Below are 25,470 nucleotides of genomic sequence, written 5' to 3'. Positions count from 1 at the left end.
CCCGCCCACCGCTCCCTGCAGCCACGCCCCTCCGCGCCAGGCCCCTCCCCCCAGGCCCCGCCCTTCGTTCCCTCAGTCCCCGCCCCCCCGCCGCTCCCGGCCCCTCCCTTCACCTCGCCGGGCCCCGCCCCCTCTCCCGTCAGGCCCCGCCCACCGCTCGCTCAGGCCCCTCCATCCTCCCCGCCGGGCCCCGCCCCTCCCATGTCAGGCCCCGCCCCTCCCCGTCAAGCCCCGCCCACCGTCGCTCCAGGCCCCGCCCTCCTTCCCGTCAGGCCCCACCCACCGTTCCCTCAGGCCCCCCCCCACTCCCTACAGGCCCCGCCCGCCGCCGCTCCAGGCCCCCCCTTCCACGTCAGGCCCACCCCCGTCCCGACAGGCCCTGCCCCCGCTCCCTCAGGCCCCTCCCTCCTCCCCAGCAGGCCCCGCCCACCGGCCCCTCAAGCCCCTCCCCGCCAGGCCCCGCCCGCCGTTCCCTTGGTCCCGCCCCTCCCGTCAGTCCCCGCCCATCGCCGCCCCAGGCCCCTCCCTCCTCCCCTCCGGGCCCCGCCCCTTCAACGTCAGGCCCCGCCCCACCCCGTCAAGCCCCGCCCACCGTCTCTCCGGGCCCCTCCCTCCTCCCCGCCGGGCCCCGCCCCTTCTCCGTCAAGCCCCGCCCCCTTTCCGCGTCAGGCCCCGCCCCCTCCTTTAGGCCCCGCCCACCGCCCCGCCCCTCTCCGGCCTTCGTTTCCGGGGTTTTGGCGGCGGCGGTCACAGCACGGGAGCCGGTGAGTGGGGGGGGGGCGGGGGGAGGCGTCCACTACAGAGCCCTGCCTGCTCTGCCCACCCCCTAATAACAATAATAACCATAGTAATAATTGTGCTATCTGGTAAGCGCCTATTAGGTGCCAGGCACTCTACTCTATTTTAGACTGTGAGCCCACTGGTGGGTAGGGACTGTCTCTAGATGTTGCCAATTTGGAATTCCCAAGCGCTTAGTACAGTGCTCTGCACACAGTAAGCGCTCAATCATCATCATCAATCGTATTTATTGAGCGCTCACTATGTGCAGAGCACTGTACTAAGCGCTTGGGAAGTACAAGTTGGCAACATATAGAGACAGTCCCTACCCACCAGTGGGCTCACGGTCTAAAAGGGGGGAGACAGAGAACAAAACCAAACATACCAACAAAATAAAATAAATAGGATAGATATGGACAAGGAAAATAAATAAATACGATTGATTGATTGATTGATTGATTAAGCGCCGGGGTGGTGACAAGGTCACCGGCAGCCCCTGTCCCACCTGGGGCTCGCAGTCGTCACCCCCATTTGACGGGCGAGGTTACTGAGGCGCAGAGATAATAATAATCATGATAATAATGGCATTTGCTAAGCGCTTACTATGTGCGAAGCACTGTGCCAAGCGCTGTGAGAGAAGCAGCGTGGCTCAGTGGAAAGAGCCCGGGCTTTGGAGTCGGAGGTCGTGGGTTCAAATCCCGGCTCCGCCACATGTTAGGATGTTTGGTTTTGTTCTCCGTCTCCCCCTTTTAGACTGTGATCCCGCTGTTGGGTAGGGACTGTCTCTATATGTTGCCAATTTGTACTTCCCAAGCGCTTAGTACAGTGCTCTGCACATAGTAAGCGCTCAATAAATACGATTGATGATGATGATGTCAGCTGGGTGACTTTGGGCCAGTCACTTCACTTCTCTGGGCCTCAGTTCCCTCATCTGGAAAATGGGGGTGAAGACTGTGAGCCCCACGTGGGACAACCTGATTACCTTGTATCTCCCCCAGCGCTTAGAGCAGTGCTTTGCACATACTAAGCGCTTAACAAATTATTATTATTATCATCAAGTTGTCCCACGTGGGGCTCGCAGTCTTAATCCCCATTTTTACAGATGAGGGAACTTGGGCTCAGAGAAGTTAAGTGACTTGCCCAACGTCACGTGGCGGAGACGGGATTCGAACCCACGACCTCCGGCTCCATAAACCCGCGCTCTTTCCGCTGAGCCACGCTGCTTCTCGCCATGTCAAATAATAATAATAATGATGGCATTTATTAAGCGCTTACTATGTGCCAAGCACTGTTCTAAGCGCTGGGGAGATTACAAGGTGATCATCAATCGTATTTATTGAGCGCTTGCTGGGTGCAGAGCACTGTACTGAGCGCTTGGGAGGTACAAGTTGGCAACATGTAGAGACAGTCCCTACTGCCCTAGGTCACACAGCAGACAAGTGGCGGAGCTGGGATTAGAACCCAGGTCCTTCTGGCTGCCGGGCCCCTGCTCTATCCACTAAGCTACACTGTCCTGCACCCAGCAAGCTCCCATCACAGCGCCGTGCACACAGCAAGTGCCCAATACAGTGCCCTACACCCGGCATGCGTCCAGTACAGCGCTCCGCACCCAGCAGGCACTCAGTATAGTCCTCAGCACACAACAGGCACCCAACACAGCACTCCTCAGCCCATGTCCAGTTCAAGGCCCCGCACACAGCAGGCATCCAGTCCAGTGCATTGCAAACGGCAGGTGCCTAGTAAGTGCACTCAGCAGACGTCCAGTACAGCGCTCTGCACCCAGCAGACACTCAGTATAGCACTCACCACACAACAGGCACCCAATACAGCACTCCTCAGCTTTTAGACTGTGAGCCCACTGTTGGGTAGGGACTGTCTCTATATGTTGCCAATTTGTACTTCCCAAGCGCTTAGTACAGTGCTCTGCACATAGTAAGCGCTCAATAAATATGATTGATGATGATGTCCAGTTCAGGGCCCTGCCCACAGCAGGCATCCAGTCCAGTGCGTTGCAAACGGCAGGTGCCTAGTAAGTGCTCTGCACTCAGCAGACGTCCAGTACAGCGCTCCGCACCCAGCAGGCACTCAGTACACAACAGGCACCCAACACAGCACTCCTCAGCCCATGTCCAGTTCAGGGCCCCGCACACAGCAGGCATCCAGTCCAGTGCATTGCAAACGGCAGGTGCCTAGTGAGTGCTCTGCACTGAGCAGACGTCCAGTACAGCGCTCTGCACCCAGCAGGCACTCAGTATAGTACTCAGCACACAACAGGCACCCAATACGGCACTCCTCAGCTTTTAGACTGTGAGCCCACTGTTGGGTAGGGACTGTCTCTATATGTTGCCAATTTGTCCTTCCCAAGCGCTTAGTACAGTGCTCTGCACATAGTAAGCGGTCAATAAATACGATTGATGATGATGTCCAGTTCAGGGCCCTGCCCACAGCAGGCATCCAGTCCAGTGCATTGCAAACGGCAGGTGCCTAGTAAGTGCTCTGCACTCAGCAGACGTCCAGTACAGCGCTCCGCACCCAGCAGGCACTCAGTATAGCACTCAGCACACAACAGGGACCCAACACGGCACTCCTCAGCCCATGTCCAGTTCAGGGCCCTGCCCACAGCAGGCATCCAGTCCAGTGCATTGCAAACGGCAGGTGCCTAGTAAGTGCTCTGCACTCAGCAGACGTCCAGTACAGCGCTCCGCACCCAGCAGGCACTCAGTATAATACTCAGCACACAACAGGCACCCAATACAGCGCTCCTCAGCACATGCCCAGTTCAGGGCCCTGCACACAGCAGGCATCCAGTCCAGTGCATTGCAAACGGCAGGTGCCTAGTAAGTGCTCTGCACTCAGCAGACGTCCAGTACAGCGCTCTGCACCCAGCAGACACTCAGTATAGCACTCACCACACAACAGGCACCCAATACAGCACTCCTCAGCTTTTAGACTGTGAGCCCACTGTTGGGTAGGGACTGTCTCTATATGTTGCCAATTTGTACTTCCCAAGCGCTTAGTACAGTGCTCTGCACATAGTAAGCGCTCAATAAATACGATTGATGATTGATGATGTCCAGTTCAGGGCCCTGCCCACAGCAGGCATCCAGTCCAGTGCGTTGCAAACGGCAGGTGCCTAGTAAGTGCTCTGCACTCAGCAGACGTCCAGTACAGCTGTGGGGCATTGAGCAAGCAGTCCCAGGGAGGCCAAGATAGCGGCAATGTGACCAACTCCGTCTCTACCGCAGCAACCTCGGAGGAGGACGAGAAGCGGAGCCCCGGCTTCCCGGCCATGCGGCTGTTCCCGACGGCGCTGTGCCTCTCCCTGGCCTACCAGCTGGCCGCCCCCACCCTGTCCCGCACCGACCCCAGGAAATCCGCCACCAAATCCCTGCAGGAGAAGGTGGGCCCGCAGGCTGGGGATTGGACCTCATGACCCCTCGGGGGTCCTTCTACGGATAATAATGGTATTTATTAAACGCTCACTACGTGCAGAGCACTGTTGTAAGCGCCGACGGGGGATGCCCTGGGGCTCCCGTCCTCCCGAGTCCCCGGGCTCCAATCGTGAGGGGCGGGAAGACCCCCGGGCGCCTTCCCTGCGGGCCCCCCCGGCGCGTGACTCAGTTTCTCCCCCCGCAGACGGGTCCCTCGGAGCGCACGGTGCGGGAGCGGGGGCTGGTGGTGTCGGAGCCGAGGGCCGAGGACGTGGTGCGGGAACACCGGAGGGCCTGCGCCCCCAAGGCCGCCCGCACGCACTTTGCGGGGGACGCGCTGGGGTACGTCACGCCGGTGAGTGGGGGTGGGGTGGGGTGGGATGGGGGGACATCCCTCCGGTCAGTTTGGGATGGGATGGGGCACTGCTGGGGTTGAGGTGGGGCAGGTCGGGGGCCGCTTCTGGGTAACGGGGAAGGGACAGCCAAACCCTGATGGGCCCGGCCATCCATCAGTTAGAATGAGTTCCGTTATCCCAGAGGGGTGAGGGGGTGTCCACCACAGTGGCTGCCCGGGGAGGTGTCCACTTCTGGTGGGGTTGAGGTGCGGGGTGGCCCTGGGGCGCTAAGGCTTCTGGGTAACGGGGAAGGGACAGCCAAATCCTGAGGGTCGATGGGCCCGTCCCTCCATCCGGGGACTGACAATTAGAATGAGTTCCGTTATCCCAGAGGGGTGAGGGGGCGTCCACCACAGCGGCTGCCCGGGGAGGTGTCCACTTCTGGTGGGGTTGAGGTGGGGCAGGTGGGGAGGCGGCCCCGGGGCGCTAAGGCTTCTGGGTCACGGGGAAGGGACAGCCAAACCCTGAGGGCCGATGGGCCCGGCCGTCCATCCGGGGACTGACAATTATCATGAGTTCCGTTATCCCAGAGGGGTGAGGGGGGCGTCCACCACAGCGGCTGCCCGGGAAGGTGTCCACTTCTGGTGGGGTTGAGGTGGGGCCGGCGGGGGCGGCCCCGGGGCGCTAAGGCTTCTGGGTCACGGGGAAGGGACAGCCAAACCCTGAGGGTCGATGGGCCCGGCTGTCCATCCGGGGACTGACAATTATCATGAGTTCCGTTATCCCAGAGGGGTGAGGGGGCGTCCACCACAGCAGCTGCCCGGGGAGGTGTCCAATTCTGGTGGGGTTGAGGTGGGGCAGGTGAGGGGCGGCCCCGGGGCGCTAAGGCTTCTGGGTCACAGGGAAGGGACAGCCAAACCCGGGCCCCATCCGTCCGTCCATCCAGGGACTGACAATTAGAATGAGTTCCATTATCCCAGGGGGGTAAGGGGGCGTCCACCACAGCGGCTGCCTGGGGAGGTGTCCACTTCTGGTGGGGTTGAGGTGGGGCAGGTGGGGGGCGGCCCCGGGGCGCTAAGGCTTCTGGGTAACGGGGAAGGGACAGCCAAACCCTGAGGGTCGATGGGCCCGGCTGTCCATCGGTTAGAATGAGTTCCGTTATCCCAAGGGGGTAAGGGGGCGTCCACCACAGCGGCTGCCCGGGGAGGTGTCCACTTCTGGTGGGGTTGAGGTGGGGCCGGCGGGGGGCGGCCCCGGGGCGCTAAGGCTTCTGGCTCACGGGGAAGGGACAGCCAAACCCTGAGGGTCGATGGGCCCGGCCGTCCATCCGGGGACTGACAATTAGAATGAGTTCCGTTATCCCAGAGGGGTGAGGGGGCGTCCACCACAGCGGCTGCCCGGGAAGGTGTCCACTTCTGGTGGGGTTGAGGTGGGGCCGGCGGGGGCGGCCCCGGGGCGCTAAGGCTTCTGGGTCACGGGGAAGGGACAGCCAAACCCTGAGGGTCGATGGGCCCGGCCGTCCATCCGGGGACTGACAATTATCATGAGTTCCGTTATCCCAGAGGGGTGAGGGGGCGTCCACCACAGCGGCTGCCCGGGGAGGTGTCCACTTCTGGTGGGGTTGAGGTGGGGCAGGTGGGGAGGCGGCCCCGGGGCGCTAAGACTTCTGGGTAACGGGGAAGGGACAGCCAAACCCGGGCCCCGTCTGTCCGTCCATCCAGGGACTGACAATTAGAATGAGTTTCATTATCCCAGGGGGGCAAGGGGGCGTCCACCATAGTGGCTGCCCGGGGATGTGTCCAATTCTGGTGGGGTTGAGGTGGGGCAGGTGAGGGGCGGCCCCGGGGCGCTAAGGCTTCTGGGTAACGGGAAAGGGACAGCCAAACCCGGGCCCCGTCCGTCCATCCAGGGACTGACAATTAGAATGACTTTCATTATCCCAGGGGGGCAAGGGGGCGTCCACCACAGCGGCTGCCCGGGGAGGTGTCCACTTCTGGTGGGGTTGAGGTGGGGCAGGTGGGGAGGCGGCCCCGGGGCGCTAAGACTTCTGGGTAACGGGGAAGGGACAGCCAAACCCTGAGGGTCGATGGGCCCGGCCATCCATCAGTTAGAATGAATTCTGTTATCCCAGAGGGGCGAGGGGGCTGCCCGGGGAGGTGTCCACTTCAGCAGCTGCCCCGGGGTACGTCCACCAAAGCGGCTGCATCTTCTCCTCCTCCTCCTCGGGCCTGGGGACTCCCCAGTTTCCTAGAGGAGGCGAGTGAGTTCGGAGGCCGCTGCCCATCCCCGTCCCCGTCCCCTTCTCTCTCTCCGCGCAGTGGAACGGCGGCGGCTACGACGTGGCCAAGACGTTCGGTGCCAAGTTTTCGTGGCTGTCGCCGGTGTGGCTGCAGGTGAAGCGCCGGGGCCGGGAGCTCTTCCAGGTCACCGGCCTTCACGACGTCGACCAAGGTCTGTCCTGGGACGGGGGCGTGGGGCTGCAGCGCTAAGAATGATCCTATTTCCTTCCTTCATTCATTCATTCAATCGCATTTATTGAGCGCTTTCTGTGCGCAGAGCACTAAGCACTTGGGAAGTACAAATCGGGAACACGTAGAGACGGATCCTACCCAACAACATGCTCACAGTCTAGAAGGAGGGGACAGAAAACAAAACATGTAGACGGGTGTCAAAATCGTCAGAACAACTAGAATTATAGCTATATTCATTGATTCATTCAATCGTATTTATTGAGCGCTTACTGTGTGCAGAGCACTGGACTAAGCGCTTGGGAAGTACAGGTCGGAAACATATAGAGACGGTCCCTACCCAACAGCGGGCTCACGGTCTAGAAGGGGGAGACGGACAACAAACCAAAACATATTAACAAAATAAAAAGAATAGTAAATATGTACAGTCAGTCAATCAATCGTATTTATTGAGCGCTTACTGTGTGCAGAGCGCTGTACTAAGCGCTTGGGAAGTACAAGTTGGCAACATGTAGAGACAGTCCCTACCCAACAGCGGGCTCACAGTCTAAAAGGGGGAGACAGAGAACAAAACCAAACATACTAACAAAATAAAATGAATAGAATAGATATGTACAAGTAAAATAAATAAATAAATATGTACAAACATATATATAGGTGCTGTGGGGAGGGGAAGGAGGAAAGGCAAGGGGGAGAGGAAGGAGGGGGCTCAGTGTGGGAAGGCCTCCTGGAGGAGGTGAGCTCTCAGTAGGGCTTTGAAGGGAGGAAGAGAGCTGGCTTGGCGGATAAGGTGAAGGAACTGAGGCCCAGAGAGGTGAAGCGAATTGCCCAAGGTCACACAGCCCCCCCGCCACACCTTCCCCCGGACCCCCGATCACTACCCACCCCCGCCAACGGGGCAGGTTGGGGGTCCAGGGGTCGGCCGGTGGGTCTACGATGGAGACTCCTCTCCCCCTCGTCCCCGTCTCCATCCCCCCATCTTACCTCCTTCCCTTCCCCACAGCACCTGTATATATGTATATATGTTTGTACATATTTATTACTCTATTTTATTTGTACATATCTATTCTATTCATTTTATTTTGTTAATATGTTTGGTTTTGTTCTCCGTCTCCCCCTTTTAGACTGTGAGCCCACTGTTGGGTAGGGACCGTCTCTCTATGTTGCCAACTTGTACTTCCCAAGCGCTTAGTACAGCGCTCTGCACACAGTAAGCGCTCAATAAATACGATTGATTGATTGAGTGAGTAGTTTGCCTTCCCGCTCTGCTCCCGGAAGACCGAACTCACCCCTTTCTTCTCTCTCCCCATTGGGACAGGCTGGTTGAGAGATGTCCGGAGGGTCGCCCCCGGCCTGCGCGTCGGTGAGTGACCCGAGGGGGCTGGACAGTGGGCAAAGAGGGGCTGGGGGCAACCTCCTCGGGCATCCTTCACCCACCCCACCCTCCCCGCGGGGGGCCGGAGGGGTCCCCGGAGGGGAGAGGAGGGGGGCTTCGTGCCACGGGGTTCATTCATTCATTCATTCATTCAATCGTATTTATTGAGCGCTTACTGTGTGCAGAGCACTGGACTAAGCGCTTGGGAAGTCCAAGTTGGCAACGTCTAGAGACGGTCAATCAATCAATCAATCAATTGTATTTATTGAGCGCTTACTGTGTGCAGAGCACTGGACTAAGCGCTTGGGAAGTACAAGTTGGCCACATATAGAGGCGGTCAATCAATCAATCAATCAATCGTATTTATTGAGCGCTTACTGTGTGCAGAGCACTGGACCAAGCGCTTGGGAAGTACAAGTTGGCAACATATAGAGACGGTCCCGACCCAACAGTGGGCTCACAGTCTCCACCCAACAGCAGGCTTACAGTCTAGAAGGGGGAGACAGACGACAAAACCAAACATATTAACAAAATAAAATAAGTAGAATAAATATGTACAAGTAAAATAGAGTAATAAATCCGTACAAACATATGTACATATATACCCTCTCCATCCCCCCGCCTTACCTCCTTCCTTACCCCACAGCACCTGTATATATGTATATATGTTTGTACGGATTTATTACTCTATTTTACTTGTACATATCTATTCTATTCTATTAAGTTTTATTTTGTTAATATGTTTTGTTTTGTTTTCCGTCTCCCCCTTCTAGACTGTGAGCCCACTGTTGGGTAGGGACCGTCTCTAGATGTTGCCAACTTGGACTTCCCAAGCGCTTACTTAGTACAGTGCTCTGCACACAGTAAGCGCTCAATAAATACGATTGATTGATTGATGGATGTACAAGTAAAATAAATAGAGTAATAAATCCATACAAACATATATACATATATACCCTCTCCATCCCCCCCGCCTTACCTCCTTCCCTTCCCCACAGCACCTGTATATATGTATATATGTTTGTACGGATTTATTACTCTATTTTACTTGTACATATCTATTCTATTCTATTTTGTTAATATGTTTTGTTTTGTTCTCCGTCTCCCCCTTCTAGTCTGTGAGCCCACTGTTGGGTAGGGACCGTCTCTAGACGTTGCCAACTTGGACTTCCCAAGCGCTTACTTAGTCCAGTGCTCTGCACACAGGAAGCGCTCAATAAATACGATTGATTGATTGATGGATGGATATACAGGTGCTGTGGGGAAGGGAAGGAGGTAAGGAGGGGGCTCAGTGTGGGAAGGCCTCCTGGAGGAGGTGAGCTCTCAGTAGGGCCTTGAAGGGAGGAAGAGAGCTAGGGGTCCGGGATGTCCCCGGTGGAGGGCTTCACCCCATAGAGGCCGGGGGGGGTGGGCTCGGCAGGGGCCGGGCAGGAACGCCAAGGCGGGTACGGGCTGCTGTGTGCCCCCCGTAGTGCCCCGCGTCCTGTTCGAGGGCTGGACGCTGGCGGACTTCGAGGCCGTCTTCCACAGCGAGGATGAGATGGACGAGCTCGGACTGGCCCTGCTGCGCGTCGCCAAGGTAGCGGGCCCCCCTTGCCCCGCCGGGCAACCCGTCCCACCCGCCGGGCAACCCCCTCCCAAAGGGCCTCTCTGGCCCTCTGCCCACCCCCCGGGCCCGTCCCCCCACCCCCAGCCCTGCCCGTTTATTTCAGAGCGAGAATTTTGACGGCTTCGTGATCGAGGTCTGGAGCCAGCTGGGGAGCCAGAAGGCCAAGTAAGTAATAATGATGGCATTTATTAAGTGCTTACTCTGTGCAAAGCACTGTTCTAAGTGCCGGGGAGTACAGGGTGATGAGATTGTCCCACGTGGGGCTCACAGTTTTAATTCCCATTTTCCAGATGAGGTCACTGAGGCCCAGAGAAACGAAGTGACTTGCCCAAAGACCCCCAGCTGACCAGTGGCGGAGGCGGGATTCGAACCCGTGCCCTCCGACTCCCAAGCCCGGTCTCTTCCCCCTGAGCCACGCTGTCTGGGCTGCAGCTCTCCGCTGCGCCCACACGGGGGCGGTGTCGCAGCAGAGGGCCGCCCGGCGCCGTCTCCTCTGCGCCCACACGGGGGCGGTGTGGAGCCACGGCCTGGTCTAGGCTGCAGTTCTTCCCTGCGCCCAGTCGGGAGCGCTGTTCACTCCTCATTCAATCAATCAATCCATCCATCAATCGTATTTATTGAGCACTTACCGTGTGCAGAGCACTGGACTAAGCGCTTGGGAAGTACAAGTTGGCAACATAGAGAGACGGTCCCTACCCAACATTCATTCATTCTTTTAGACTGTGAGCCCCTTTTAGACTGTGAGCCCACTGTTGGGTAGGGACTGTCTCTATATGTTGCCCACTTGTACTTCCCAAGCGCTTAGTACAGTGCTCTGCACACAGTAAGCGCTCAATAAGTACGATTGATTGATTGATTCATTCATTCATTCAATCGTATCAGTTCCCTCATCTGTAAAATGGGATTAAGACTGTGAGCCCCACGTGAGACAACCTGATCACCTTGTATCCCCCCAGCGCTTAGAACAGTGCTTTGCACAGAGTAAGCGCTTAACAAATACCATAATCATCATCATCATTTATTGAGCGCTTCCTGTGTGCAGAGCACTGGACTAAGCGCTTGGGAAGTACAAGTTGGCAACATATAGAGACGGTCCCTACCCAACATTCATTCATTCAGTCGTATCAGTGACCTCATCTGTAAAATGGGATTAAGACTGTGAGCCCCACGTGAGACAACCTGATCACCTTGTGTCCCCCCAGCTCTTAGAACAGTGCTTTGCACATAGTAAGCGCTTAACAAATACCATAATCATCATCACCATTTATTGAGCGCTTCCTGTGTGCAGAGCACTGGACTAAGCGCTTGGGAAGTACAAGTTGGCAACATATAGAGACAGTCCCTACCCAACGTTCATTCATTCAATCGTATCAGTGACCTCATCTGTAAAATGGGATGAAGACTGTGAGCCCCACGTGAGACAACCTGATCACCTTGTGTCCCCCCAGCGCTTAGAACACTGCTTTGCACATAGTAAGCACTTAACAAATACCATAATCATCATCACCATTTATTGAGCGCTTCCTGTGTGCAGAGCACTGGACTAAGCGCTTGGGAAGTACAAGTTGGCAACATATAGAGACGGTCCCGACCCAACAGTGGGCTCACAGTCTAGAAGGGGGAGACAGACAACAAAACATATTAAAATAAAATAAATAGAATAAATATGTAGAAATAAATAGAGTAATAAATCCGTGCAAACATACAGACATATATACAGGTGCTGCGGGGAGGGGAAGGAGGTAAGATGAGGGGGATGGAGAGGGGGATGAGGGGGAGAGGAAGGAAGGGGCTGAGTGTGGGAAGGCCTCCTGGAGGAGGTGAGCTCTCAGTAGGGCCTTGAAAGGAGGAAGAGAGCTAGCTTGGCGGATGGGCAGAGGGATTGGGGGCATTCCGGGCCAGGGGGATGATGTGGGCCGGGGGTTGCAGCGCAGATCCCCGGTGCAGGCCTGCATCATCCATTCATTCATTCATTCAATCGTATTTATTTTGAGCGCTCATTTGTGCAGAGCACTGTACTAAGCAGCGTGGCTTAGTGGAAAGAGCCCGGGCTTGGGAGTCAGAGGTCGTGGCTTCTAATTCCGGCTCCACCACTCATCAGCTGTGTGACTTCGGGCAAGTCACTTCACTTCTCTGGGCCTCAGTTACCGCAACTGAAGAACGGGGATTAAGACCGTGAGCCCCACGTGGAACAACCTGATTACCATGTATCTACCCCAGTACTTAGAACAGCGAGCCCACCGTCTAGTCTTCTAGACTGGGAGCCCACTGTTGGGTAGGGACCGTCTCTTTATGTTGCCAACTTGGACTTCCCAAGCGTTTAGTACAGTGCTCTGCACACAGTAAGTGCTCAATAAATACGATTGAATGAATGAATGAATGAACAGCGCTTGGCACGTAGGTAGTGCTGAAGCAGCGCGGCTCAATGGAAGGAGCCCGGGCTTGGGAGTCAGAGGTCATGGGTTCTAATCCCGGCTCCGCCACTTGTCAGCTGTGTGACTTTGGGCAAGTCACTTCACTTCTCTGGGCCTCAGTTCCCTCATCTGTAAAATGGGGATGAAGACTGTGAGCCCCCCGTGGGACAATCTGATCACCTTGTATCCTCCCCAGTGCTTAAAACAGTGTTTTGCACATAGTGTTTTCCCCCTCGTCCCCCTCTCCATCCCCCCCATCTTACCTCCTTCCCTTCCCCACAGCACCTGTATGTATGTATATATGTTTGTACATATTTTTTTTACTCTATTTTATTTGTACATATCTATTCTATTTATTTTATTTTGTTAGTATGTTTGGTTTTGTTCTCTGTCTCCCCCTTTTAGACTGTGAGCCCACTGTTGGGTAGGGACTGTCTCTCTATGTTGCCAATTTGTACTTCCCAAGCGCTTAGTACAGTGCTCTGCACATAGTAAGCACTCAATAAATACGATTGATGATGATGATAGTAAGCGCTTAACAAATGCCATTATTATTATTATTAACAAATACCATTATAATTATTAGTGCTTGGAAAGTACAATTCAGCAATAAAGAGAGGCAATCCCTGCCCATAACAGGCTTACAATCTCCCCAGGATCTCAGGAGCCATGAAACTAGGGAGATCCATCTATAAGCGCTTAGTACAACGCACTGCACACAGTCAAAGCGCTCAATAAATACAATTGAATGAATGAATCCACCAATCAATCAATTAACCAGTGGTATTTATTGAGCGCTTACTCTGTCCAGGGCACTAGACTAAGAGCTTGGGAGAGGACAATATGGCAGAATTGGTAGATACGCTCTCTGCCCATAATGAGCTTACAGTCTTGATGGGGAGACACATTAGTATAAATAAAAATAAATTCCAGATATGGACAGAAGTGCTGTGGGGCTGAGGGAGGGGTGAATAAAGGGGGCACATGCCAACGGGAGTGGGAGAAGAGGAAATGGGGGTCAGTCAGAAAAAGCGTCTGGGGGGAGATGGGCCTTCAGTGAGGCTTTGAAGGAGGAGGGGTGTCGTTGTCTGTGGGATTTTAGACTGGGATTTTAGACTTTAGACTTCTAGACTGGGATTTTAGACTTTAGACTTTTAGACTGTGAGCCCACTGTTGGGTAGGGACTGTCTCCATGTGTTGCCAATTTGTACTTCCCAAGCGCTTAGTACGGTGCTCTGCACACAGTAAGCGCTCAATAAATACGACTGATGATGATTTGAGGAGGGAGGGCTTTCCAGGCCAAAATGGAGGCCCAGTGAGGAGTTTGGCGTTAGAGGAGCCAAGTTTGGGATGCAGAAGGAGAGAAGGGAGGTGAGGTGGGAAGGGGATGCGGAGGCCTGGAAAGCCGATGGTGAGGGGGGGTTTCTGTGTGATGGGGAGGTAGATGGACGGGGCCACGGCCCCCCAAAGCCATCCATCCCCTTGTGTCTTGCAGGGAGCTGCTCCACTTACTGAGCCACCTGGCCCAGGCCCTGCGCGAGGCCCAGCTGCGGGTCGTCGTGGTCATCCCGCCCGTCGTCACCCCGGGGTGGGTGCCCCCCGTCCCCCCGCCGGCCATCACTCCAGGGTGGGGGGGACCCCCGGCCCCTCTGCCCTCCGCTGGGCTTGGGCGGGGGGAGGGAAGGGACCCCCGGAGCGGGAGTGAGGGGGGCAGCCGGGTGGTGAGCATGTGCGCGGGGGGTCCAGCAGGCCGTCGGGGGGCTCGTTCGGGCGGACTCACCTGGACCAGCTGGCCCCCCTCGTCGACGGCTTCAGCCTGATGACCTATGACTACTCCTCTCCGCAGCGGTAAGGGCCGGGGCCCGGGGGGTCCAGGGGCGGGGTGGGTGGGGGGCGCGGGAGCCCCCCGTAACCAGCACCTACCTCCGACCGGCCCAGGGGAAACCGCCAGTATCGTCGTCGTCGTCGCGGCGTTGGTTCAGCGCTTACTACGTGCTGAGCGCTGGGGCCAGGGCAGGGTAATCGGGGAGGACGGTCAGCGTCCCCGCCCAACACCGGCTCCTCGCCTAGGAGGGAGGGCCGGCGGGGACTCATCCCCACTTTACAGGCAGGGGGAAAAAAGAGGCCCAGAGAGGTTCAGCGGCCTGCCTGACATCCCACAGCGGGCCGGAAAGCAGGGCCGGAATTAGAAGTCAGGTCTGCCAGCTCCCAGTAATAATGGCATTTATTAAGCCTTTTAGACTGTGAGCCCACTGTTGGGTAGGGACTGTCTCTAGATGTGGCCAATTTGTACTTCCCAAGCGCTTAGTACAGTGCTCTGCACATAGTAAGCGCTCAATAAATACGACTGATGATGATGATGATTAAGCGCTTACTATGTGCAAAGCACTGTTGTAAGCGCCGGGGAGGTCCCAAGGTGATCAGGTTGTCCCACGGGGGGCTCCCAGTCTTCATCCCCATTTTACAGATGAGGTAACTGAGGCCCAGAGAAGTTATGACTTGCCCGAAGTCACCCAGCTGACAGTTGGCAGAGCCGGGATTTGAACCCATGACCTCTGGTTCCAAAACCCATGCTCTTTCCACCGAGCCACGCTGCTTCTCCCCGTCCCAGCTCTAACCATCTGGCCGCCCTCCCGCCCCTCGGGTAGTCCCTTCAGACTGTGAGCCCGCTGTTGGGTAGGGACCATCTCTATACATTGCCAACTTGTACTTCCCAAGCGCTTAGTACAGTGCTCTGCACACCGTAAGCGCTCAATAAATACGATTGAATGAATGAATGAAAAGCTAGGCGCTCTAGTGGATAAAGTCTGGGCCTGGAAGTTAGAGGATCTGGGTTCTAATCCCACCTCTGATGCTTGTCCACCGTGTGACCTCAGGCAAGTCGCTTCACTACTCTGGGCCTCAGTGACCTCACCTGTAAAATGGGGATAAAGACTGTGAGCCCCACGTGGGCCATGGACTGTGTCCAACCTGATCACCCTATATCCACCTCAGCATCTAGTACGTAGTAAACGCTGAACAAATACTTCTATAATTATTAATTTCTCTGGGCCTCAGTTCCCTCATCTGTAAAATGGGGGTGAAGATTTGGGGCCCCATGTGGGACAGGGGCTGTGTCCAACCTGATTGATTCTCCATCCCCCCCATCTTACCTCCTTCCCTTCCCCACAGCACCTGTATATATGTATATATGTTTGTACATATTTATTACTCTATTTATTCATTTATTTATTTTATTTGTACATATCTATTCTATTTATTTTATTTTGTTGGTATGTTTGGTTTTGTTCTCTGTCTCCCCCTTTTAGACTGTGAGCCCACTGTTGGGTAGGGACTGTCTCTATATGTTGCCAATTTGTACTTCCCAAGCGCTTAGTACAGTGCTCTGCACACAGTAAGCGCTCAATAACTACGATTGATGATGATGATGATGATTGCCTTGTATCTACCCCAGTGCCTAGTACAGTGCCTGGCACATTTTAAGCGCTTAACAAATGCCTCTATTATTATTAACTTCCCTGTGCCCCGGTTCCCTTGTCTGTTAAATGGGGATGCCCGTGGAACGGGGACTGTGTTCAACCTTATTAGCTTGTATAATAATAATAATAATAATAATTGTGGTATTTGTTAAGTACTTACTATGCGCCAAGTACTGTTCTAAACGCTGAGGTAGATAAAAGGTAATCAGGTAATCACAGTTCTAATAATAATAATAATGGCATTTATTAAGTGCTTACTATGTGCCAAGCACTGTTCTAAGCGCTGGGGAGGTTACAAGGTGATCAGGTTGTCCCACGGGGGGCTCACAGTCTTCATCCCCATTTTACAGATGAGGGAACTGAGGCACAGAGAAGTGAAGTGGCTTGCCCGAAGTCACACAGCTGACAAGTGGCGGAGCCGGGATTTGAACCCAGGACCTCTGACTCCAAAGCCCGGGCTCTTTCCACTGAGCCACGCTGCTTCTCTAAGTGCTAGGGTATCTGCTCCAGTGGTTAGAAGGGTGCTAGATACAGGCTAATTAATCGATCAATCAATCAGTCGTATTTATTGAGCGCTTACTGTGTGCAGAGCACTGTACTAAGCGCTTGGGAAGTATAAGTTGGCAACATATAGAGACGGTCCCAACCCAACAGCGGGCTCACAGTCTAGAAGGGGGAGACAGAGAACAAAACCAAACATATTAACAAAATAAAATCATCATCATCATCAATCGTATTTATTGAGCGCTTACTATGTGCAGAGCACTGTACTAAGCGCTTGGGAAGTACAAATTGGCAACATATATGGATATGTACAAGTAAAATAGAGTAATAAATATGTACAAACACATATACATATATAATTAGGTAATTACCGTTCTAAGTACAGTGCCTGGCACATAGTACTTAGTAAGTGCTTAGTACAGTGCTCTGCACACAGTAAGCGCTCAATAAATACGATTGAATGAATAGTAAGCAGTTAACGCATCATCATCATCATCATCAATCGTATTTATTTAGCGCTTACTATGTGCAAAATGGGGAGAGTCCAGTCAGTGTGGGGACCCTCCCCATCCGGGCACAGGAAGCCCCCGGGGCTGCTGGGAGGTGATTTCCCTCTAGACTGTCAATCAATCAATCAATCAATCGTATTTATTGAGCGCTTACCGTGTGCAGAGCACTGTACTAAGCACTTGGGAAGTACAAGTTGGCAACATCTAGAGACAGTCCCTACCCAACAGCAGGCTCACAGTCTAAAAAGGGGAGACAGAGAACAAAACCAAACATACTAACAAAATAAAATAAATAGAATAGATATGTACAAGTAAAATAAATAGAGTAATAAATCTGTACAAACATCTATACAGGTGCTGTGGGGAAGGGAAGGAGGTAAGATGGGGGGGATGGAGAGGGAGAGGAAGGAAGGGGCTCAGTCTGGGAAGGCCTCCTGGAGGAGGTGAGCTGTCAGCTCGTTATGGGCAGGGAATGTGTCTGTTGTATTGCCCTCTCCCAAACGCTTAGTCCAGTGCTCTGCACAGGGTAAGCGCTCAATAAATACGATGGCTTGGCTGAATTTCCCGACCGGGTCCATCAGTCGGTGATGACTGATCATCCGCCAAGCTCGCTCTCTTCCTCCCTTCAAGGCCCTACTGAGAGCTCACCTCCTCCAGGAGGCCTTCCCACACTCAGCCCCCTCCTTCCTCTCCCCCTTCTCCATCCCCCCTCTTCCCTCCTTCCCTTCCCCACAGCACCTGTTTATATGTATATACGTTTGTACATATTTGTTACTCTATTTATTTATTTTACTTGTCCATATCTATTCTATTTATTTTATTTTGTTAGTATGTTTGGTTTTGTTCTCTGTCTCCCCCTTTTAGACTGTGAGCCCACTGTTGGGTAGGGACTGTCTCTAGATGTTGCCAACTTGGACTTCCCAAGCGCTTAGTCCAGTGCTCTGCACACAGTAAGCGCTCAATAAATACGATTGATGATGATGATGATGATGACCGGGAAGCCGCCCGTCCGTCTCGTTCGCTCCCCCAGGCCCGGCCCGAACGCTCCCCTGCCCTGGGTGCGAGCCTGCATCCAGCGGCTGGACCCGGACGCCCGCTGGCGGCCCAAGATCCTCCTGGGACTCAACTTCTACGGCCTGGACTTCTCCGCCGCCTCGGCCGAGCCCGTCGTGGGCGGCAGGTGGGGGCCGGGTGGGGCGAGGGACCACTGCCCCCCATCAAAGGGGGAGGGGGGCCTTGGGGGGGGGGGGGGGCGGCGTCGCTTCCGAAAGCCCCGTAGGTGGCCGGTACAGTGTCCGGTTCCAGCGCTTGGAACGGTGCTTTGCACATAGTAAGCGCTTAACAAATGCCAATATTATTATTATTATTATTATTATTATTATTATTACAGTGCTCTGCACATGGTGGATGCCCGGTAGAGCTCTTTGCACAGAATAGACCCCCCTTCCTCAATCCGTTACCGTGCACGGCGGCCAGCACGGCGCTCTGCTCACAGTGGGTGCCAAGTTCTCGCCTGTCCCGCCATCGACCCCCGGCCCACGTCATCCCCCGGGCCTGGAATGCCCCCAATCCCTCTGCCCATCCGCCAAGCTACCTCTCTTCCTCCCTTCAAGGCCCTGCTGAGAGCTCACCTCCTCCAGGAGGCCTTCCCAGACTGAGCCCTTTCCTTCCTCTCCCCCTCGTCCCCCTCTCCATCCCCCATCTTACCTCCTTCCCTTCCCCACAGCACCTGTATATATGTTTGTACATATTTATTACTCTATTTATTTTACTTGTACATATCTATTCTATTTATTTTATTTTGTTAGTATGTTTGGTTTTGTTCTCTGTCTCCCCCTTTTAGACTGTGAGCCCACTGTTGGGTAGGGACTGTCTCTCTATGTTGCCAATTTGTACTTCCCAAGCGCTTAGTACAGTGCTCTGCACATAGTAAGCGCTCAATAAATACGATTGGTGATGATGATGATGATGATGATGATTTATTACTCTATTTATTTTACTTGTACATATCTATTCTATTTATTTTATTTTGTTAGTCTGTTTGGTTTTGTTCTCTGTTTCCCCCTTTTAGACTGTGAGCCCACTGTTGGGTAGGGACTGTCTCTAGATGTTGCCAATTTGTACTTCCCAAGCGCTTAGTACAGTGCTCTGCACATAGTAAGCGCTCAATAAATATGATTGATGATGATGATGATGATGATGATGATGATTTATTACTCTATTTATTTATTTTACTTGTACATATCTATCCTATTTATTTTATTTTGTTAGGATGTTTGGTTTTGTTCTCTGTCTCCCCCTTTTAGACTGTGAGCCCACTGTTGGGTAGGGACTGTCTCTAGATGTTGCCAATTTGTACTTCCCAAGCGCTTAGTACAGTGCTCTGCACATAGTAAGCGCTCAATAAATACAATTGATGATGATGATTTATTACTCTATTTTACTTGTACATATCTATTCTATTTATTTTCTTTTGTTAGGATGTTTGGTTTTGTTCTCTGTCTCCCCCTTTTAGACTGTGAGCCCGCTGTTGGGTAGGGACTGTCTCTAGATGTTGCCAATTTGTACTTCCCAAGCGCCTAGTCCAGTGCTCTGCACATAGTAAGCGCTCAATAAATACGATTGGTGATGATGATGAAGTGCAGCACCCTGCATGGCAGAGGTGCCCGGTAAATAGCCCCCGTTGAAGAGCGGATGGGGCAGTTGGCCCCGGCCGACGGGCTGCCCTGCCCTTTGACCTCCGCAGATACATCGAGATCCTGAAGCAGCACAAGCCCAAGCTGGTCTGGGACGAGGAGACGGGCGAGCACTACTTACATTACAAACCGTGAGTGCTTCCCGGCGGGGGCGGCCCGCCTCGGGACGGCCGGGGGGGGGCCGGGACCCTTTCAGGGAAAGCGAGGCCGGGAGGAAGGGGAGGAGGAGGAGGAGGTTTTGTCTCCCCCTTTTAGACTGTGAGCCCACTGTTGGGTAGGGACCGTCTCTATATGTTGCCAATTTGTACTTCCCAGAGCGCTTAGTACAGTGCTCTGCACCCAGTAAGCGCTCAATAAATACGATGGATGATGATGATGATGATGAAGAACCCCTGGCCTGGGCCAGTAACCCAGGACAGACCACCCCACCCCCTTGATTCTCCCCTCGCCGTCCCCGACTCTCCCCCGGTGACCCGGCACATAGAGTCATCATCATCAGATGATGACTGATGAGAAGCAGCGTGGCTCGGTGGAAAGAGCCCGGGCTTTGGAGTCAGAGGTCATGGGTTCAAATCCCGGCTCCACCACGTGCCTGCTGTGTGACCTTGGGCAAGTGACTTCACTTCTCTGAGCCTGTTACCTCATCTGTAAAATGGGGATTAAGACTGTGAGCCCCACGTGGGACAACCTGATCACCTTGTATCCACCCCAGCGCTTAGAACAGTGCTCTGCACACAGTAAACGCTCAATAAATACGATGGATGATGATGATGATGATGATGATGAAGAACCCCTGGCCTGGGCCAGTAACCCAGGGCAGACCACCCCACCCCCCTGACTCTCCCCTCGCCGTCCCCGACTCTCCCCCGGTGACCCGGCACATAGAGTCATCATCATCAGATGATGACTGATGAGAAGCAGCGTGGCTCGGTGGAAAGAGCCCGGGCTTTGGAGTCAGAGGTCATGGGTTCAAATCCCGGCTCCACCACGTGCCTGCTGTGTGACCTTGGGCAAGTGACTTCACTTCTCTGAGCCTGTTACCTCATCTGTAAAACGGGGATTAAGACTGTGAGCCCCACGTGGGACCACCTGATCACCTTGTATCCACCCCAGCGCTTAGAACAGTGCTCTGCACACAGTAAGCGCTCAATAAATACGATGGATGATGATGATGATGATGATGATGAAGAACCCCTGGCCTGGGCCAGTAACCCAGGGCAGACCACCCCACCCCCCTGACTCTCCCCTCGCCGTCCCCGACTCTCCCCCGGTGACCCGGCACATAGAGTCATCATCATCAGATGATGACTGATGAGAAGCAGCGTGGCTCGGTGGAAAGAGCCCGGGCTTTGGAGTCAGAGGTCATGGGTTCAAATCCCGGCTCCACCACGTGTCTGCTGTGTGACCTTGGGCAAGTGGCTTCACTTCTCTGAGCCTGTTCCCTCATCTGTAAAACGGGGATTAAGACTGTGAGCCCCACGTGGGACAACCTGATCACCTTGTATCCACCCCAGCGCTTAGAACAGTGCTCTGCACACAGTAAGCGCTCAATAAATACGATGGATGATGATGATGATGATGAAGAACCCCTGGCCTGGGCCAGTAACCCAGGACAGACCACCCCACCCCCCTGATTCTCCCCTCGCCATCCCCGACTCTCCCCCAGTGACCCGGCACATAGAGTCATCATCATCAGATGATGACTGATGAGAAGCAGCGTGGCTCGGTGGAAAGAGCATGGGCTTTGGAGTCAGAGGTCATGGGTTCAAATCCCGGCTCCACCACGTGTCTGCTGTGTGACCTTGGGCAAGTTGCTTCACTTCTCTGAGCCTGTTCCCTCATCTGTAAAACGGGGATTAAGACTGTGAGCCCCGCGTGGGACAGCCTGATCACCTTGTATCCACCCCAGCGCTTAGAACAGTGCTTTGCACATAGTAAGCGCTTAATAAATGCCATCATTATTATTATTATCATCATCATGGCATTTATTAAGCGCTTACTATGTGCAAAGCACTGTTCTAAGCGCTGGGGAGGTTACAAGGTAATAGGTTGTCCCACAGTCTTACTCCCCATTTTACAGATGAGGGAGCTGAGGCCCAGAGAAGCGAAGTGACCTGCCCAAAGTCACACAGCTGACAATGGGCGGAGCGGGATTTGAACCCGTGACCTCTGACTCCAAAGTCCGTGCCCTTTTCCACTGAGCCACGCCGCTTCTCTAGAGTCGTCCCTGTGGCTACTTTACCACCCCGGAGGACGGACGGGGAAATTAGTAGAAAGCAGGCCCAAAGTTTTACCGATGCCCAGAGAGGTTTAGCTACTTCCCTAAGGTCACCCAGCGGGCGGGCCCGGATTCCCGGAACGGAGGCTCCTGGGGGGAATTGGGGGCCCGGACCGGTCCGGTCTGGGGGTTGCCGGGGCGGTGGGGGAAGAAGGGAGGGGGCGTCTCTCCCTCTGGCTGCCCAGACCACGGTGGGAGACACGTTCTCTTGTCTCTGTTTTGTAGAAGCAAAGGAGGCAAGCACACAGTCTACTATCCAACGCTGAAGGTACCGTCCTCATCCTTATCATCATCAATCGTATGTATTGAGCGCTTACTATGTGCAGAGCACTGTACTAAGCACTTAGCACTGTACTATCCCATCCCTTCCCGTGACGCAGCCCAGCCTGGGACCCCCGGGACCCCAGGGGCGTGGGGAGGACCAGAAGCCACAGTGAGGATGGGCTTGCGAGATCTCCCGAGGGTCCTCGTCTCAGAGACAACCGACCCCACAGTGTAATCATCATCATCATCATCATCATCAATCGTATTTATTGAGCGCTTACTATGTGCAGAGCACTGTACTAAGCGCTTGGGAAGTACAAATTGGCAACATAGAGAGACGGTCCCTACCCAACAGTGGGCTCACAGTCTAAAACGGGGAGACAGAGAACAAAACCAAACCTACTAACAAAATAAAATAAATAGAATAGATAGGTACAAATAAAATAAATAAATAAATAGAGTAAAAAATATGTACAAACATATATACATATATACAGGTGCTGTGGGGAAGGGAAGGAGGTAAGATGGGGGGATGGAGGGGGGACGAGGGGGAGAGGAAGGAAGGGGCTCAGTCTGGGATAATAATAATAATAATAATAATGATGGTATTTGTTAAGCGCTTACTATGTGCAAAGCACTGTTCTAAGCGCTGGGGAAGATACAAGGTGCTTGAGTTGTCCCACGTGGGGCTCACAGTCTTCATCCCCATTTTCCAGATGAGGTCACTGAGGTCCAGAGAAGTGAAGTGACTTGCCCAAGGTGACACAGCAGACGTGGTGGAGCTGGGATTCGAACCCGTGACCTCTGACTCCAAAGCCTGTGCTCTTTCCACTGAGCCACGCTGCTTCTCTAATAATGGTATTTGTTAAGCGCTTACTGTGTGCCAAGCACTGTTCTAAACACTACGGTACGTACTACTAATAATGGTATCTGTTAAGCGCTTACTGTGTGCTAAGCACTGTTCTAAGTGCTGGGGAGGTTACAAGGTGATCAGGTTGTCCCAACGGGGGCTCGCAGTTTTAATCCCCATTTTACAGATGAGGTAACTGAGGCACAGAGAAGTGACTTGCCCAGAGTCACCCAGCTGACAGTTGGCGGAGCCGGGATTTGAACCCGTGACCTCTGACTCCAAAGCCCGGGCTCTTTCCACTGAGCCACGCTGGGTGACTTTGGGCGGGTCACTTCGCTTCTCTGGGCCTCAGTGGCCTCATCTGTCAAATGGGGATGAAGACTGCGATTCCCCCCGTGGGACAACCTGATCACCTTGTAACCTCCCCACGCTTAGAACAGTGCTTTGCACATAGTAAGCGCTTAAATACCATTATTATTATTATTATTATTATTATTATACATCCCAGCTCTGCCACTTGTCTGCTGTGTGACTTTGGGCAAGTCACTTAACTTCTCTGGGCCTCAGTTACCTCATCTGTAAAATGGGGATTAAGATTGTGAAGCCCACATGGGACAACCTGATAACTTTGTATCCTCCCCAGCGCTTAGAACAGTGCTTTGCACATAGTAAGCGCTTAACAAATACCAAAATTATTATTATTATTATTATTATTATTCTATGGTACAAGATAATCGGGCCAGATACAGTCCCTGTCCCACAGGGGGCTCACACTCTTCACCCCCCATTTTACAGATGAGGGAACTGAGGCACAGAGAAGTGAAGTGACCTACCCAAGGTCACACAGCAGACGTGTGGCAGAGGCTGGATTAGAACCCACATCCTCTGACTGGCAAGCCCGGGCTCGATCCACTGGGCAGTGCCGCTTCTCGTGGACTGGCGATATCCATGCTATTTTGAGAAGCAGCGTGGCTCAGTGGAAGGAGCCCGGGCTTTGGAGTCAGAGGTCATGGGTTCGAATCCCAGCTCCGCCACTTGTCAGCTGTGGGGCCTTGGGCAAGCCACTTAACTTCTCTGTGCCTCAGTTCCCTCATCTGTAAAATGGGATTAAGACTGTGAGCCCCACGTGGGACAACCTGATCACCTTGTATCCCCCAGCGCTTAGAACAGTGCTTTGCACATAGTAAGCGCTTAATAAATGCCATTATTATTATTATTTTTTTTTTTTGAGCACTTACTGTGTGCAGAGCACTGTACTGAACATTTGGAAGAGTACAGCAGGACAGAACTGGTAGACACACTCCCTGCCCACAACCAGCTTACAGACTATGGGAGAGAACATAATATTAACATTATTAATAATGATAACAATAATAATAATGGTGGGATCTTGCCCAACCTAATTATCTTTTGGCTGTCCTAGCGGTTAGTACAGAGTTTGGGACCTAGGAAGCGCTCAACAAATGCAATTAATAATAATAATAATAATGATGGCATTTGTTAAGCGCTTACTATGTGCAGAGCACTGTTCTAAGCGCTGGGGGGGATACAAGGTGATCAGGTTGCCCCTCATGGGGGCTCACAATCAATCCCCATTTTACAGATGAGGTAACTGAGGCTCAGAGAAGTTAAGTGACTTGCCCAGGGTCACACAGCCGTCATGTGGTGGAGTCGGGATTCGAACCCATGACCTCTGACTCCAAAGCCCGGGCTCTTTTCACTGAGCCACGCTGCTTCTTTTTAATTCTTCTGCTTCTGCTTTTTAATTCTGCTTCTCATAATTATAGTCACAGTCATAATAACGATAAGCCAGAGTCAGGTGTGGTTTGAGAGGTCAGCCTGAGGAAAGGACAGCGCTTAGTACAGTCCAGGGCGTGGTACAGTGCCTGGCTCATAGTAAGCGCTCAACAAATACCAAAAAGAAAAAGGAAATGATGTGCATCTAGCATTACTTCTATTTATTCCGATGACACCCGTCCACACGTTTTGTTGTCCGTCTCCCCCTTCTAGACTGTGAGGCCGTTGTTGGGTAGGGACCGTCTCTCTCTGTTGCCGACTCATACTTCCCAAGCGCTTAGTACAGTGCTCTGCACCCAGTAAGCGCTCAATAAATACGATTGGATGAATGAATGAATGAAAGGAAAGGAGCCCCGTGGTGGGCAGGGACTGTGTCCAACCTGATTAACGTTTATCTCCCCCAGCGCTTAGTCCGGTGCCTGGCACGTAGTAGACGCTTAGCAAATACCACCATTGTTATTATTTAGGAGCCCCGGAAGACATGTGAACCCTCACGTCCGGGGTGGGGGGCTAGGGTCCCCAGGTCCAGGGGTATGGGAGGAGGGGGTGCTCACTGGGGGTCTCTTTTCGGTGGCAGTCTATCGCGCTGCGCCTGGAGCTGGCGGCCGAGCTGGGGACGGGCATCGCCATCTGGGAGCTGGGCCAGGGCCTGGACTACTTCTACGACCTGCTCTGACCCGGCCG

At 53.6% G+C, this 25,470-nt stretch overlaps 1 protein-coding gene across 2 annotated transcripts; it reads left to right on the top strand.

Moving 5' to 3' along the window:
* Nucleotides 1-745: 745 nt before the first annotated feature.
* CHID1 (chitinase domain containing 1) lies at nucleotides 746-25,470 on the top strand. 2 transcript variants are annotated; one of them, XM_038764710.1, is made up of 13 exons: nucleotides 746-764; nucleotides 4,023-4,177; nucleotides 4,414-4,563; nucleotides 6,862-6,994; nucleotides 8,330-8,374; nucleotides 9,859-9,965; nucleotides 10,099-10,160; nucleotides 13,905-13,997; nucleotides 14,159-14,257; nucleotides 17,932-18,081; nucleotides 19,648-19,728; nucleotides 22,101-22,143; nucleotides 25,364-25,470. In XM_038764710.1, the coding sequence occupies exons 2-13, from the start codon at nucleotides 4,067-4,069 to the stop codon at nucleotides 25,460-25,462; spliced, it is 1,173 nt and encodes a 390-aa protein (XP_038620638.1). In that variant the 5' UTR covers nucleotides 746-764; nucleotides 4,023-4,066; the 3' UTR covers nucleotides 25,463-25,470. The 2 variants fall into 2 exon arrangements, with proteins under 2 accessions (XP_038620638.1, XP_038620637.1); XM_038764709.1 differs by having other exon boundaries at nucleotides 14,156-14,257.

The sequence above is a fragment of the Tachyglossus aculeatus genome, chromosome 22, assembly GCF_015852505.1.
Source record: "Tachyglossus aculeatus isolate mTacAcu1 chromosome 22, mTacAcu1.pri, whole genome shotgun sequence".
NCBI classification, from domain to species: Eukaryota; Metazoa; Chordata; class Mammalia; order Monotremata; family Tachyglossidae; genus Tachyglossus; species Tachyglossus aculeatus.
The sequence above is the reverse complement of the archived record's forward strand: the minus strand, read 5'-3'. Positions and strand labels throughout refer to the sequence as shown.

Excerpts from the sequence above, each read along its gene's own strand:
- CHID1 (XM_038764709.1), top strand. The coding sequence starts at position 4,067 with ATGCGGCTGTTCCCGACGGCGCTGTGCCTCTCCCTGGCCTACCAGCTG. Across the intron at positions 8,375-9,858 it reads CGCCCCCGGCCTGCGCGTCG|TGCCCCGCGTCCTGTTCGAG; the intron begins GTGAGTGACCCG and ends TGCCCCCCGTAG. Across the intron at positions 18,082-19,647 it reads GAGCCCGTCGTGGGCGGCAG|ATACATCGAGATCCTGAAGC; the intron begins GTGGGGGCCGGG and ends TGACCTCCGCAG.